This window comes from Mauremys mutica, chromosome 5 (genome assembly GCF_020497125.1).
Source record: "Mauremys mutica isolate MM-2020 ecotype Southern chromosome 5, ASM2049712v1, whole genome shotgun sequence".
Taxonomy (NCBI): Eukaryota; Metazoa; Chordata; order Testudines; family Geoemydidae; genus Mauremys; species Mauremys mutica.
Window position 1 is genome coordinate 88363606 of NC_059076.1, and position 13054 is coordinate 88376659.

The 13054-nt window shown below is 38.1% G+C and overlaps 1 protein-coding gene across 2 annotated transcripts in view; it reads right to left on the reverse strand.

Annotated features, from left to right (window-relative positions):
* MICU3 (mitochondrial calcium uptake family member 3) overlaps positions 1-13054 on the reverse strand; it is a 109353-nt gene that overhangs the window by 36448 nt on the left and 59851 nt on the right. For both annotated transcript variants that reach the window (XM_045018660.1, XM_045018661.1), the window contains exon 9: positions 6995-7090. In XM_045018660.1, coding sequence (XP_044874595.1) covers positions 6995-7090 — 96 coding nt within the window. The remainder of the gene's footprint in view (positions 1-6994; positions 7091-13054) is intronic.

Below are 13054 nucleotides of genomic sequence, written 5' to 3' on the forward strand. Positions count from 1 at the left end.
TTTTCAAACCATCTCTAATGGTGTACTTTGTACTGGAGCCACTGGGAGCAAGAATAGCCCATGCTGTGAGGTCTCAGTAGCAGACAGCAACTTTATAATATGCAAATGATATATATGGTCATAACTGCCTCATGATATAAAAGAGTCATCTTGTGACTGATAGGAATGAGGGAATAGTGAAGACAACTAGTCTTACCACTCATATTACTCAATGGCATATCATTGATATTGTAAGAGAGAACCCTCATTAGAATACAGAGATTATGTATCATTCCACATTTTTTATATAACTAGTATTTGTTGCATTTACCTGTGTATGTGTGTGTTCATTTTTCTCTTTCATAAAGACCCTCTTGTTATAATGAAAGAGTATTTTAAGAACTGGATATAACGAATCAGTAGAATGAGGCCCTGATCCTTCAATGTATTCAACATGGGCAGTGTTTCCTTGAAATCACTGGGGCTATGAGATCTGCCGGCAGAACACAGCTTCCAGGATCAGGGCATAAGAGATTTTTTTGAAACCTCGGTCACCATCTGAAGAAGTTAAGTGATTTATAAGAAATTTAGGAACAACCCTTAAATGAAGCAATCAGGCCACACATCTTGAGTGGTATTGCTTTAGTTCTATTCCAATTTATTGGACTTGATACAGGACTTAAGGAAAATCTCCAGAGAAAATCTTCAGATAACTAAATTCCCTTTCTCCAGAAACAAGTGTCCTCAAAAGATATCTATTCTTAGAAATAACACATCCCCAGTAAACAATGTTCAGAGTAGTAATTTGTGAGAATGTTGCTATTGACTTCTTTGGGAGCAGCACTGGGCCAAATGTCTGAACAAGATTTTGAAAGTGTAAAATGTTAAATAGCACTATGCTTAGAAATAGGAAAGCTGATTATGTGTATGAATAATCTTACCTTGAAACGCACATATATGCCCTGATAAATTCCAGTAAAGACAAATACCAGATGCCCCTTTTATTTTTATGAAATGTATATAATAATAGCTATAGAGGCAGGGTATAACCAATCTGCTGAAATAAAGCAAGGCATGGAGATTAGGAAATCAGTCAGATTTTCTGGATAAATAACAATAAAATGAATGGAAGGAAGTGAATATGCTATGTCACAATGGCTACTTATTTAGAAAAAGTTTAAATATTAGACTACATTTTTTTAAAGAAGTTATCAGCAATAACAATTAATTGGAAACATAAAGGGCGCTCCCTATCCTATTTGAGGGAATGAGAAAAGAGGAGGTTGGATATGATAATCATCAAAGGAGCTATTATTTAAGAAGTCCTAAATATACATAAAGACTTGAGAGATCAACAAGGAAAGAGATGCAGCTGTTTTTCTTATATAAAATGCGCACGGTGATTTGGAAACGCCAAGAGAAAGTAAAGATGTAGGAGTTAAAATTGCTAATTATGAATATAGGGCCTAGTCTGATTGGATTTGTCAATGAAAGAAAAAAATATTTACCAGAGGATGGCAAGGATGTGAAAATCACAAGTATTTCAGAGTTGGTTTATTAAAATTTTTGCAGCAGAAGCTGATCCTCAGTTGGCATAAACTGGCATAGGTCTACTGAAGCTAAGACCTGGCCCTAAAACTACACATTCTAAGAATAACCTATGAGTCAGCATTACTAACACTATTCAGATATGTGAATCTTGGTTCATTATGAAGAGACAAACTGCAATAGCAAAATAACATTAAAATGCATTTACTCAGCTGCACGGTGTATTGATAACAAAAATTATTTAATATCCACATTGTCCAAATCCTTTATGATATACTGTATTCAAGTTTGAATGTTTTCAAAATTTACCTATTTTATTGTGAAAATTAACGTTTCATATGTACTAGTAGTACTTATGAATCACTGAAGAGTAGATACTGAAGAACAAAAAAGGAAGAACAAGTAGTAACAACAAAAAACCCTTTCCTTTCATCATACAAGAACTAAAGGAATAGGAGAGATACCTTTAGTAGTTTAATAAAATCTGTTTAGGATTTTTAAGTTTATATTTCACAAACTCTAACTATTCTCCTCTTTATTCCTGTATTCTTCTCCAGGGAGAAATATGATGGCATAACATGTAGAAAGACATTTTATATCCTTCAATTAAGATAGCTTTACTCCTGAAATGAACTGATTAACTGGAGAACAATAATCACTGACTATTTGTCCTTTAATACTCTGTTGTCCTCCACTACAGGGCATAATACACTGAAATAGAGATACCTTGATTTTCTACATCTTTTAAACAATTAACCTTCTAAGTACATTCAAGCAGTTTCCCTCAAGCACACTGAACAGATATCAGACTGTAAGTTCGTTTTTCATCCTGTAAATTTTTTAAATAACCTTGTTAGATTCAGGTTGCATTAATCTATATCTACAGAACTGTGAGTATTAGCATATTAGTTAAAAAACAAAAAAACAAAACTACAAGTCTTTCTACTATTTCTACTTGGTCAGTCTCACTGAATGGAAAACAAATAAAAAACCCTCAATATGCTTTTACAGAGTCTCAAGTCACTGAAAACTATATCAATGTCCCTTGTGTCTTAATAGCATTATATAACTTAAGTCTCATAAGGGGTGAGCCTAAAATAATGGCTTTATCCCTTTGATGCTATTGTTCAAAGTAAAATGAATTCTGTTTTATAACAGGAAACAAAGCAACAAAAGAACACAATTTATTTTCAAGTAATAAGATATCAAACTCTATTCTGATCTAATTTATTTAAAATCTTTTCAATGAGAATGAATGTTTGGCTTATCTGTCTTTGTTAAGAGATATTTTACACTCGTTCTAAGATACCCAATATAAACAGAAGCATAAAGGCAGACAACATATATCAAGCATATAACTAGGAAATAGGAGTTCTATTTGCAGCTTTTCAATGAATTTTAAACCCATGGACAAAGTCTTGTTAGTCCTCTGTGCCTCTATTTCCCCATCCTTAAAATGGGGATAATTACATGTATTCATCTTTGTAAAGAGACTTCAGATCCTTGAATGAAAGGCAATATGGCCTTCTATGATGAGATAACTGGCTCTGTGGATATGGGGAAAGCGGTGGACGTGATATATTTTGACTTTAGCAAAGCTTTTGATACAATATTCTTGCCAGCAAGTTAAAAAAGTATGAATTGGATGAATGGACTATAAGGTGGATAGAAAGCTGGCTAGATCGTTGGGATCAACATCTAGTTGGTAGCCAGTATCAAGCGGAGTGCCCCAAGGTTGGTCCCAGGGCCGGTTTTGTTTAACATCTTCATTAATGATCTAGATTGAGGGTGGGCAAACTATGGCCTGTTGGCCACATCAAGCCCACCAGTCAATTTAATGCGGCCCTCGACTCCTGCTGGGGAGTGGGGTCTGGGGCTTGTCCCACTCCCACATTCCAGCTGGGGAGCAGGGTCAGGGGCCGCTCCATGCGCACGTGCCGTGACTCCCAGAAGCAGCGGCATGTCCCCCCTCTGGTTCCTATGTTTAGGGGCAGCCAGAGGGCTCTGCCCGCTGCCCTGTCTGCAGACGCCACCCCCGCAGCTCCCACTGGCCAGGAACTGCAGCCAATGAGAGTTGCAGGGGCAGCGCCTGAGGATGGAGCAGCATGCAGAGCCGCCTGGCTGGACCTCCGCGTAGGAGTGGGACATGCTGCTGCTTCCGGGATCTGCTTGAGGTAAGCGCCACCCAAGCCTGCACCCCTACCCCTTTCCTGCCCCTGGGAATCCCTCAGTCACAGCCCGGAGCACCCTGCTACACCCCAAATCCCTCATCCCCAGCCCCACCCCAGAGCCTGCACCCTCAGCTGGAGCCCTCTCCCCTGTGCCCCTATCCCAGCCCTGATCCCCCTCCCGGCCTCCAAACTACTCGGTCCCAGCCTAGAGCACCCTCCTACACCCCAAATTCCTCATCTCCAGCCCCACCCTAGAGCCCGCACCTCCAGCCAGAGCCCTCACCAACCCCTGCAGCCCAACCCCTGCCCCAGCCCAAAACCTCCTCCCACACCCTGAACTATTTTCTGGCCCCACCCCAGAACCCGCACCCCCAGCAAAAGCCTTCACCACCTCCTGAACCCCAACCCCAATTCTGTGAGCATTCATGGCCCGCCATACAATTTCCATACCCAGATGTGGCCCTTGGTCCAAAAAGTTTGCCTACCCCTGATCTGGATGATGGGCTGGATTGTACCCTCAGCAAGTTTGCGGATGACACTAAGCTGGGGGGAGAGATAGATATGCTGGAGGGTAGGGATAGGGTCCAGAGTGACCTAGACAAACTGGAGGATTGGGCCAAAAGAAATCTGATGAGGTTCAACAAGGACAAGTGCAGAGTCCTGAACTTTGAACGGAAGAATCTCATGCACTGCTACAGGCTAGGGACCGACTGGCTAAGTGGCAGTTCTGCAGAAAAGGACCTGGGGATCAGAGTGGATGAGAAGCTGGATATGAGTCAGCACTGTCCCCTTGTTGCCAAGAAGGCTAACAGCATATTGGGCTGCATTAGTATGAGCATTGCCAGCAGATCCAGGGAAGTGATTATTCCCCTCTATTCAGCACTCGTGAGGCCACATCTGAAGTATTGTGTCCAGTTTTGTGGGTCTCCCCTCCCACTACAGAAAGGATGTGGACAAACTGGAGAGAGTCCAGCGGAGGGCAACGAAAATGATCAGGGGGCTGGGGCCCATAACTTACGAGGAGAGGCTGAGGGAACTGGGCTTATTGAGTCTGCAGAAGAGATGAGTGAGGGGGGATTTGACAGCAGCCTTCAACTACCTGAAGGATGTTTCCAAAGAGGATGGAGCTAGGCTGTTCTCAGTGGTATCAGATCACAGAACAAGCAGCAATGGTCTCAAGTTGCAGTGGGGGAGGTCTAGGTTGGATGTTAGGAAAAACTTTTTCACTAGGAGAGTGGGGAAGCACTGGAATGGGTTACCAAGGTAGGTGGTGAAATCTCCATCCTTGGAGGGTTTTAAGGTCCAGCTTGACAAAGCCCTGGCTGGGATGATTTAGTTGGTTTTGGTCCTGCTTTGAGTTGGGGTTGGACTAGATGACCTCTTGAGGTCTCTTCCAACCCTAATCTTCTATGATTCTATGATCTAAAATCACTGATGTCAATGGGAGTCTTCTACAGTGAGTAAAAAATATGTATGTTATATTCTATGTTGATAGAGACATCTCTCCACAGTACTATATTTTTCAAATGCTCTAGCAACTTCAGTAATTTCCAATATCCACTCAGAATGAATCCACAAGCTGAGCTCAGCAGCATTCAACTCCACTGACCTATTGGAAGTGGGCTGTAGAACTACATAGCTTCACTTATTCCTCTCAGAAAGATACCAGAGAGTCAGGATGGGCAACTTCTCTTCCTAAAGAGACCTCTTTTGTGGAGTCTGAACAAATATTTTCTAACCTCCTTTTCAGTCTACACAGTAACACCCGAAGAAGTTGTAAGACAGCGCAGACTCCAATGTCACCTCACTTTACGTCACTTTTTCAGCACAAAAGTCCATGGTATCATCCAGATGTTAAGAGAATCTGTGAGAGATAAGGATATGGACGAAAGCTAGCAAGCTCAAGCTTAAAACAAGCAAGACAGATGCGATTCTAATGAGTAGTGGGAAATACTCTGAGAAGTTAACCAAAGATATTCAATTTGTATTCAGTGATTTGCATGTTAGCTGAGAGGGTTTATGCAAATGTCCATGGAAGAATTAAACAAATGCCAAAACTAGATGCTGGTAAGTTTTAATGACTGCAGTCTACAGATGTCAGTGTAATGCACCTTTAATGATGTGCCTAATTGCCTACTGGACAGGTTCACATTAAAAAGGCTTCTAAAGAACAGTAATCTTAAAATATTGTACATCTAAGTGTTAATTTTGCTCATGTAAGTACAACAGGTGTAAAGACACTCTGTCTCCAGCTTTGCCATACTTCAAGCTAATCCAGCTGACTGGAGATACCCTCAATATGGGAGAGTCCTCAGATGACATAAGACTGGTAAAGCAGCTCCTATGCTTCCCTCATTACTGTCCCTGTTGTGATTTGCATGGCTTGAGATAGAGGTGTTACTGGGGAGCTGCTACAGGTGGCCAATGCGTGGGGCCATGACCAGCCTGGCCCAATGTACAGCAACCTCCTTCACACTGTAGCTGGGCACAGAAATGCCAGTTTGGAGGATCTGGCCTTTAGCCGCTCTTTTAAATTATCAATACAAAGACATATACACATTCTTTTTATTCAGCTTTTTGAATGAATAGATAATGAAATAAGCTTTTTATTTTTATTATAATTTAGATACCTGCATACATTCATTTTTGATGGAATAGAGATATTGCTAGTCATTCACAATGATCATGCAATAGCTAAAGATAAAGACTGAGATTAATGTATTCAATTGTTTTAACTGCCTGAAAGATCACTCTTTTCAATACAATAAATTAAAAAGAATCTTTAGCAAAGGCATACATAATATTGCTGACCATGACCTTCTGTAAAATAAACTTGGCTAACCTATGTTTTAAAGCAAGTTAAAGGCCTGAACCTGCAAAGTCTTAGATACCTCATGAGAGATGCTGAGTGCTCTCTACTCTCATTAAAGTCATCACCTCACAGGATCAAGCCCTAAATGAAAAAGGGTTCCTAATTTTTCAGTTATGTAGAAATCAGGGTTTTTTAAAATTAATATTAGATAAATATCCTAACATCAAGGCTATAATGATAGGACTTGATCTTCCAAATCTTGCAAAAGAGAATGCTAGCTGACTAGAAATGATAACTTCAAGTAATGCCACTGTATTCAGCCACATTAATTTCATATGACAACTTTCCATAAACACTATTTTTAAAAGAACTATTTTAAAAAGAAAGGAAATAAGATCCACAACAATGGGGAAAACACTAAAATACAAAAGGAAATAAATAAAATGGCAATTTGTTCATGGACCAGACAGAGGTTTTATTATACCTCTGCAAGGTCCGAAAAGAGAGCTTGGCTTGTGCTACGTCTCAATGTATCCCAATAGCTTCTGGGGACAAGGTCCTTTCCATCTGTCTTAAGTACCTGTAGAAGTTTCAAGAAGCACAACTGTTTGAAAACCACACAAAATCATAAAGAACAACAGCTTATACACTTTAAAATCTTTTCTAACTAATCTTCAAAAAGAAGAAAACTGCATGAGTTTACCTTTGGGTTTTTTCTCCTGCACAAAGAAAAGTATTATATCGCACTCCTTGTAAACCCGAGGCATTTTCAAAAGGGTAATAGTATCAATATCTATTTCCTTATTAGTCATAACGTGGGCTTTACAAAACTTAAGCGATTAATGCAAAACAAATTAACTAGATTAAAAAAATAGTCGCAATTAATCAGAGTTTTAATTGCACTGCTAAACAATAATAAAATACCAATTTAAATGTATTATAAATATTTTTGATGTTTTTCTACATTTCAAATATATTGATTTCAATTACAACACAGAATACTAAATGTACTGTGCTCACTTTATATTATTTTTAATACAAATATTTGTACATTATAAACTATTTTAAAAAGTATTTTTCAATTCACCTCATACAAGCACTGTAGTGCACTCTCTTTATAGTGAAAGTGCAACTTACAAATGTAGAATTATTTTTTTCACATAACTGCACTCAAAAACAAAACAATGTAAAGTTTTAGAGTCTAGAAGTCCGCTCAGTCCTATTTCTTGTTCAGCCAATCACTAAGACAAACAAGTTGTTTACATTTACAGGAAATAATGCTACCAGCTTCTTATTTACAATGTCACCTGAAAGTGAGAACAGGCATTTGCAGGGCACTGTTGTAACCAGCGTTGCAAGGCATTTACATGCCAGATATGCTAAACATTTGTATGCCCCTTCACGCTTTGACTTGGAGATTGTGCTTTTAAAAATCTTTTTTACAGTGCAAATATCTGTAATTAAAAAGAGTAATATAAAGTGAGCACTGTACACTTTGTATTCTGTGTTGTAATTGAAATCAATATATTTGAAAATGTAGAAAAACATCCACAAATATTTATAATAAATTTAAATTGGTATTCTATTATTGTTCAGCAGTGCAATTAAAACTGTGATTAATTGAGACTATTTTTTTTATCTCACGATTATTTGCAATTATTTTTTTAATCATTTGATAGCCCTACTATAAACAGAAACATTCTGGAGTATATGTAAAAGTGAAAATGTATTGGCAAGCTTATATTATTAGTAATTTCATAATTTTGTCAACATATTAATATATAAACAGATTAGGCTGCTTGTGATAGGGAGCTTGTTTTCTGATTTATCAAAGCATGACATGCACCAATAGCACTATCTAAATAGTTACAAATAATTTAATTCCAACAAAAGATCCATCCTCGTAGTGTTAAGGAAAATAAGAATCAAGTCCACTGAGACCAAGTTCTAGTTGCAGGATATACAGCAAGAAACCCTGATTGTGGGTGTCAACTGATCAAATTTACCATGTGCTCTGTTTGAAAGAACTGTAAGCCATATCTTTTTGCCATGGAGGTTCTCTGCAACTATTTTAGAGGCCTGAGACACTTACACCTCTTACATTTTGCCCCCTTCCGCACTTTACAACCACCCTTGGAGGTCCAACATGACAGCTTCCATCTTTCTGGCTAAGGAGAACTAGATAAGGTGATCTTGGAGGCAGTCAAGGCTTCTTCTAACTTGGTTACTGTTATCACTGTTGAATGTTCTGTTGCACTTTCTCCCGTACCCTTTCCCCCATTAGTCTAGGCCTGATTCCCTACCTTCGGTGCTCCCAACTCCTGTCAGTCTGGCAGAAGAAACAAAGACTGGGAACTGAATTCCATCTTCCAATTACAAGTGGGAAAAATATCCTTACTTTTGTTTTTTAAAATCAGCATAAATTGTTGCTATTAAAGGTCTTACACTGTCATAAACTACAGAATACTCTGCCCATATTGTACACTTCGCAGAATCCAGTGGGATTCTTTTTAGGATTTTTAGCATGTCTATAAAGCCACATAGATGTTGTGAGGAGTATTCTGCAGGGCTTATTTTTTATTTTCCACACATTCAATGTCATATGTACTAAGGAAATTTAAACAGTTTAAAATTTAGAAAGGAGACCTTACAATTTATATTTTAGGAAAAATCTCTCTTGAAATATTATTCTCAATACTCTGTTAGCACAATATTTTCTCAGCTAACATATGCAGCCTCCACGGCACTCACCTTCCCAATCTAGCCAGTAGTAAAATATGGTTAGATGACTGAAGACATGCTCGTAGGGCTGTCATTTAATTATTATTTGCCTGAAGATGTATAAAAAATCAGAAATGTATTCTGAAATATACTTTCTCTTAATAATAAAGAGCAATAACAATGTTTTGACACCGAGCTAATGTGTCATCTTACTGAAAAAGAACAGAGAAAAAAATTCACAGAGCTCTCTTGGGTGAAGTATTTCTGCTTATTGTAGTTCACAATATTTTTGCCTGAAGAGAAATATCTTTAATTATATGCTTAGAAATAAGGTATTTTACTTTTGCATGTAGTGACATGCAGGACAAAGACTTAAATTAGCTGAGATCCCAACCTTGTATATTGTTTAATTTCTTTGAAAATTACAAAGATTTTATAAACAAGTGTAAGACAAAAATGAACAAGATATTAATTTTGTGCTTTCTAATATAGTAAAGGCAGAGAGTCATTACAAACTTAAATGTTGTCAAATAATTTTTAACTCCTTTTTAAAGTAAGCTTACTTAAATCTGGCACTTATTTATATACTGTATGAGAAAACAAAGATCTAAAATTATATTATATGACAAGAGATTTTTAGCCAATAAAACATTAACCCTTTTGTTGATTTCGACCATATATTAAAAAGATAAATATACTGTTCCCATGCCATACAATCTCTGTAATTACCAAAGTCTTACATACCATAGGTCTGAAGATACAGTAACTCCTCGCTTAACATTGTAGATATATTCCTGAAAAATGCTACTTTAAGCGAAATGATGTTAAGCAAATCCAATTTCCCCATAAGAATTAATGTAAATGGAGGGGGTTAAGTTGCAGGAAATTTTTTTTCGCCAGACAAGAGACTATATTTTATATATATACACAGTATAAATTTTAAACAAACAATTTAATACTGTACACAGCAGTGATGATTGTGAAGCTTGGTTGAGATGGTGAAGTCAGAGGGTGGAAGAGGGTGGGATATTTCCCAGAGAATGCCTTACTGCTAAATGATGAACTAGCACTCGGCTGAGCCCTCAAGCGTTAACACATTGTTGTTAATGTAGCCTCACACTCTACAAGACAGCACAAATGGAGGGAGGGGAGACAGCATGGCAGAGAGAGACAGAGGCATGCACCGTGTGTGTCACAGACTTGCATTGCCCCTTTAAGTATGCTGAGCACACTCTAAGTACATTGCCTCTTAAAGTAGATCAGCAAGTTGAGACTGCAGCTGCTGCCAGCCACTCCCTCCATCCTGTGGAGATAAGGTGGAGGGGGACAGAAGCGGGGGAGAGGGACAACCAGACATTAGCACCCCTCTTTCATCCCCTCTGCACAGCAAGCAGGCGGCTTCTGGGAGCAGCTCCAAGGCAGAGGGCAGGAACAGCACATGGCAGTGGGGGACGGTGAGCTGCACTGCCCGGAATATTGATAGTCTGCTGGTACTTAGGGGAGGTGATGGTGGGGCTGCCAGTCCACCCTGGTTCCAAGCCCCCACCAGCTAGCTCCAATGGGCTGCTGTTCCTGCAAGCAGTGGACAAAGCAGGCGGCTGCCAAACAATGTTATAAGGGAGCACTGAGCAACTTTAAACGAGCATGTTCTCTAATTGATCAGCAACGTAACAACGAAACAACGTTAACCGGGACGACTTTAAGTGAGGAGTTACTGTAGTCTATCACATGACTTTGGAATAATTCTCTCGTCTGAAGTATGGAATCTCATTCTGGGGAGCTTCCAGAAAGATCCATAAGAGAGTCACCCAATATTAAATACAATATTCTGGACCTCTACAAACCAAAATTAATTTTCTACAGTTTTTAATACGCTGCACGTAACAACTGTATACTATTCTGACCAGTATAACGTTAGGTGCATTATAATATATTTTGTAGCTAACAATTATTAAAAGTCTGAACAAAAGATAAAAACTGAATACAGTTAGTATGCCTAACCTTTTCATTTCACATTTAACGTCATGTTATGAAGCTCTTTAGCTAAATAGAGATAAACTGGTTTTGATCTAACTGCTGATGCATCATGTTGATTATGTATATTTTAGTCAATGAAACTTCATATATTTTTTTAAAAATTAACTAAAAAGTTAGACAAGAATATCTCTTCTTAAACCATAAAACATTGACAAAATATGCCAAATAAGTTAAAAAAAAATTTTCAACATAAATCACTGCCTCAGGAAGTTACATATACTTTTCACTACCTCATCCTTTATTTAGATACACATACTATTAGATAATTATTCATTGAATTACCTGTCTTACTGGTGATGTACTTTATTTATCTGACAAAAACTGATTATTATTGATGAAGTTAGTATTTCTGAAGCATGCACATTTTATTTTTCTACGTTACTTTTATAATAATCATCAATAATAAGATTGCATTCAGCTAATCAAAACCCACATGCAACTCATGCTGTACTAGTCTTAATACACATTCACAGCATGCACCAGCTTAGCTCCAGAGAAATATCATGTGTAATATGAAAAGACAGAAATAATCAAATTACTCAGACCCATTTATAGATGCATCTTATGTAAGATGTAGCCTTCAGAGCTTGATACTATGAAGTTCTGAGTACACTCAATTGCCCCAGATTTCAATGGAAGCTGAGGGTGCTCAGGACCTCATAGTTTGGGCTTTCAATGATAGAAATATAAAAGTGTTCATTATTCCAGTGCCAGGTCCACATTCAATACCATGCTAATAGATGTAATTCACCATTAGTACCACCCATTTCTTTTATTTAAACCAATTTAAACCCCCCACTGTGCTGACTTATTTTTCTAAATGTGAGTATAAAAATAGATTTTTTTACTAGAGTCAGAACATTATTATAAATTTAGAAATGCTTAAAGGTAAGTTTTGTTAAACTATAAAGGGAAGGAAATATAGAGATATGAAGCATTAAGTCTTTCATGCTGACATAGGGCATGATCCAAAGCACACTAAAGTCAACAGAAAGGCTTCAATAGACTTCAAGTCAAGACTATAGTGCATACTTTTTGACTTAAACAGGTATGTATTTAACATGTCTGTGCTGCCTTACCTGGGCACAATTGTATGAAAGACAAAGTGACAGAGTTAAAATGTAGGCATGATCAGAAACAGTACTATGTAAAAATGGCACTGCATGTGTTCAGTTCGGGGATAAAAAAGTTCTTACCATTTTTTATTCTTGTTAATGCTGCACAGCTACAAAAGTCATGGGAAACAGAACTGTATATACAACTTCAAATCCTAGCCCCTTTTCTATAAATGCAGTCACAAACTCCATCCAGCCTAATTATCATGCTAATCTGGCTCAAAAGAATGAACTCCTCCCCATATAACCATGAAGATTGAGGCTTGGGTTCTTCCCTGGCTTTTTTATGCTAGGCAGCCACGGAGGACCTTTTAAAGGAGTCTAAATCTGCTCTACTCTGAAAGGGCATTCAGCCAAGGTCAAAGGGCAGAGTTCATCAATCTGAAAATTCCTTCCACTCTCTGCCCAAAGAGCCATCAAGTGTAATAAAGTCTGTCCTCATCTTGGCCTCTCTACAACAGCCCCTGTTCTCATCCTACTCTGTTCATAAAATAAAACAAAACTACTTCAAACAGTGCAAGAAAAAAATGGTTGAGACCGTCTCTTCCCCTATGCCCTATTAGGATAAGGTGCTGGGAAACTGACCGAAACCTAGGAATATGGTTATTACTGAAAGCTCTACTGTTATGTCCCATGAAAGGGGACAGAATTTTTTATTACTAATTGTTGTT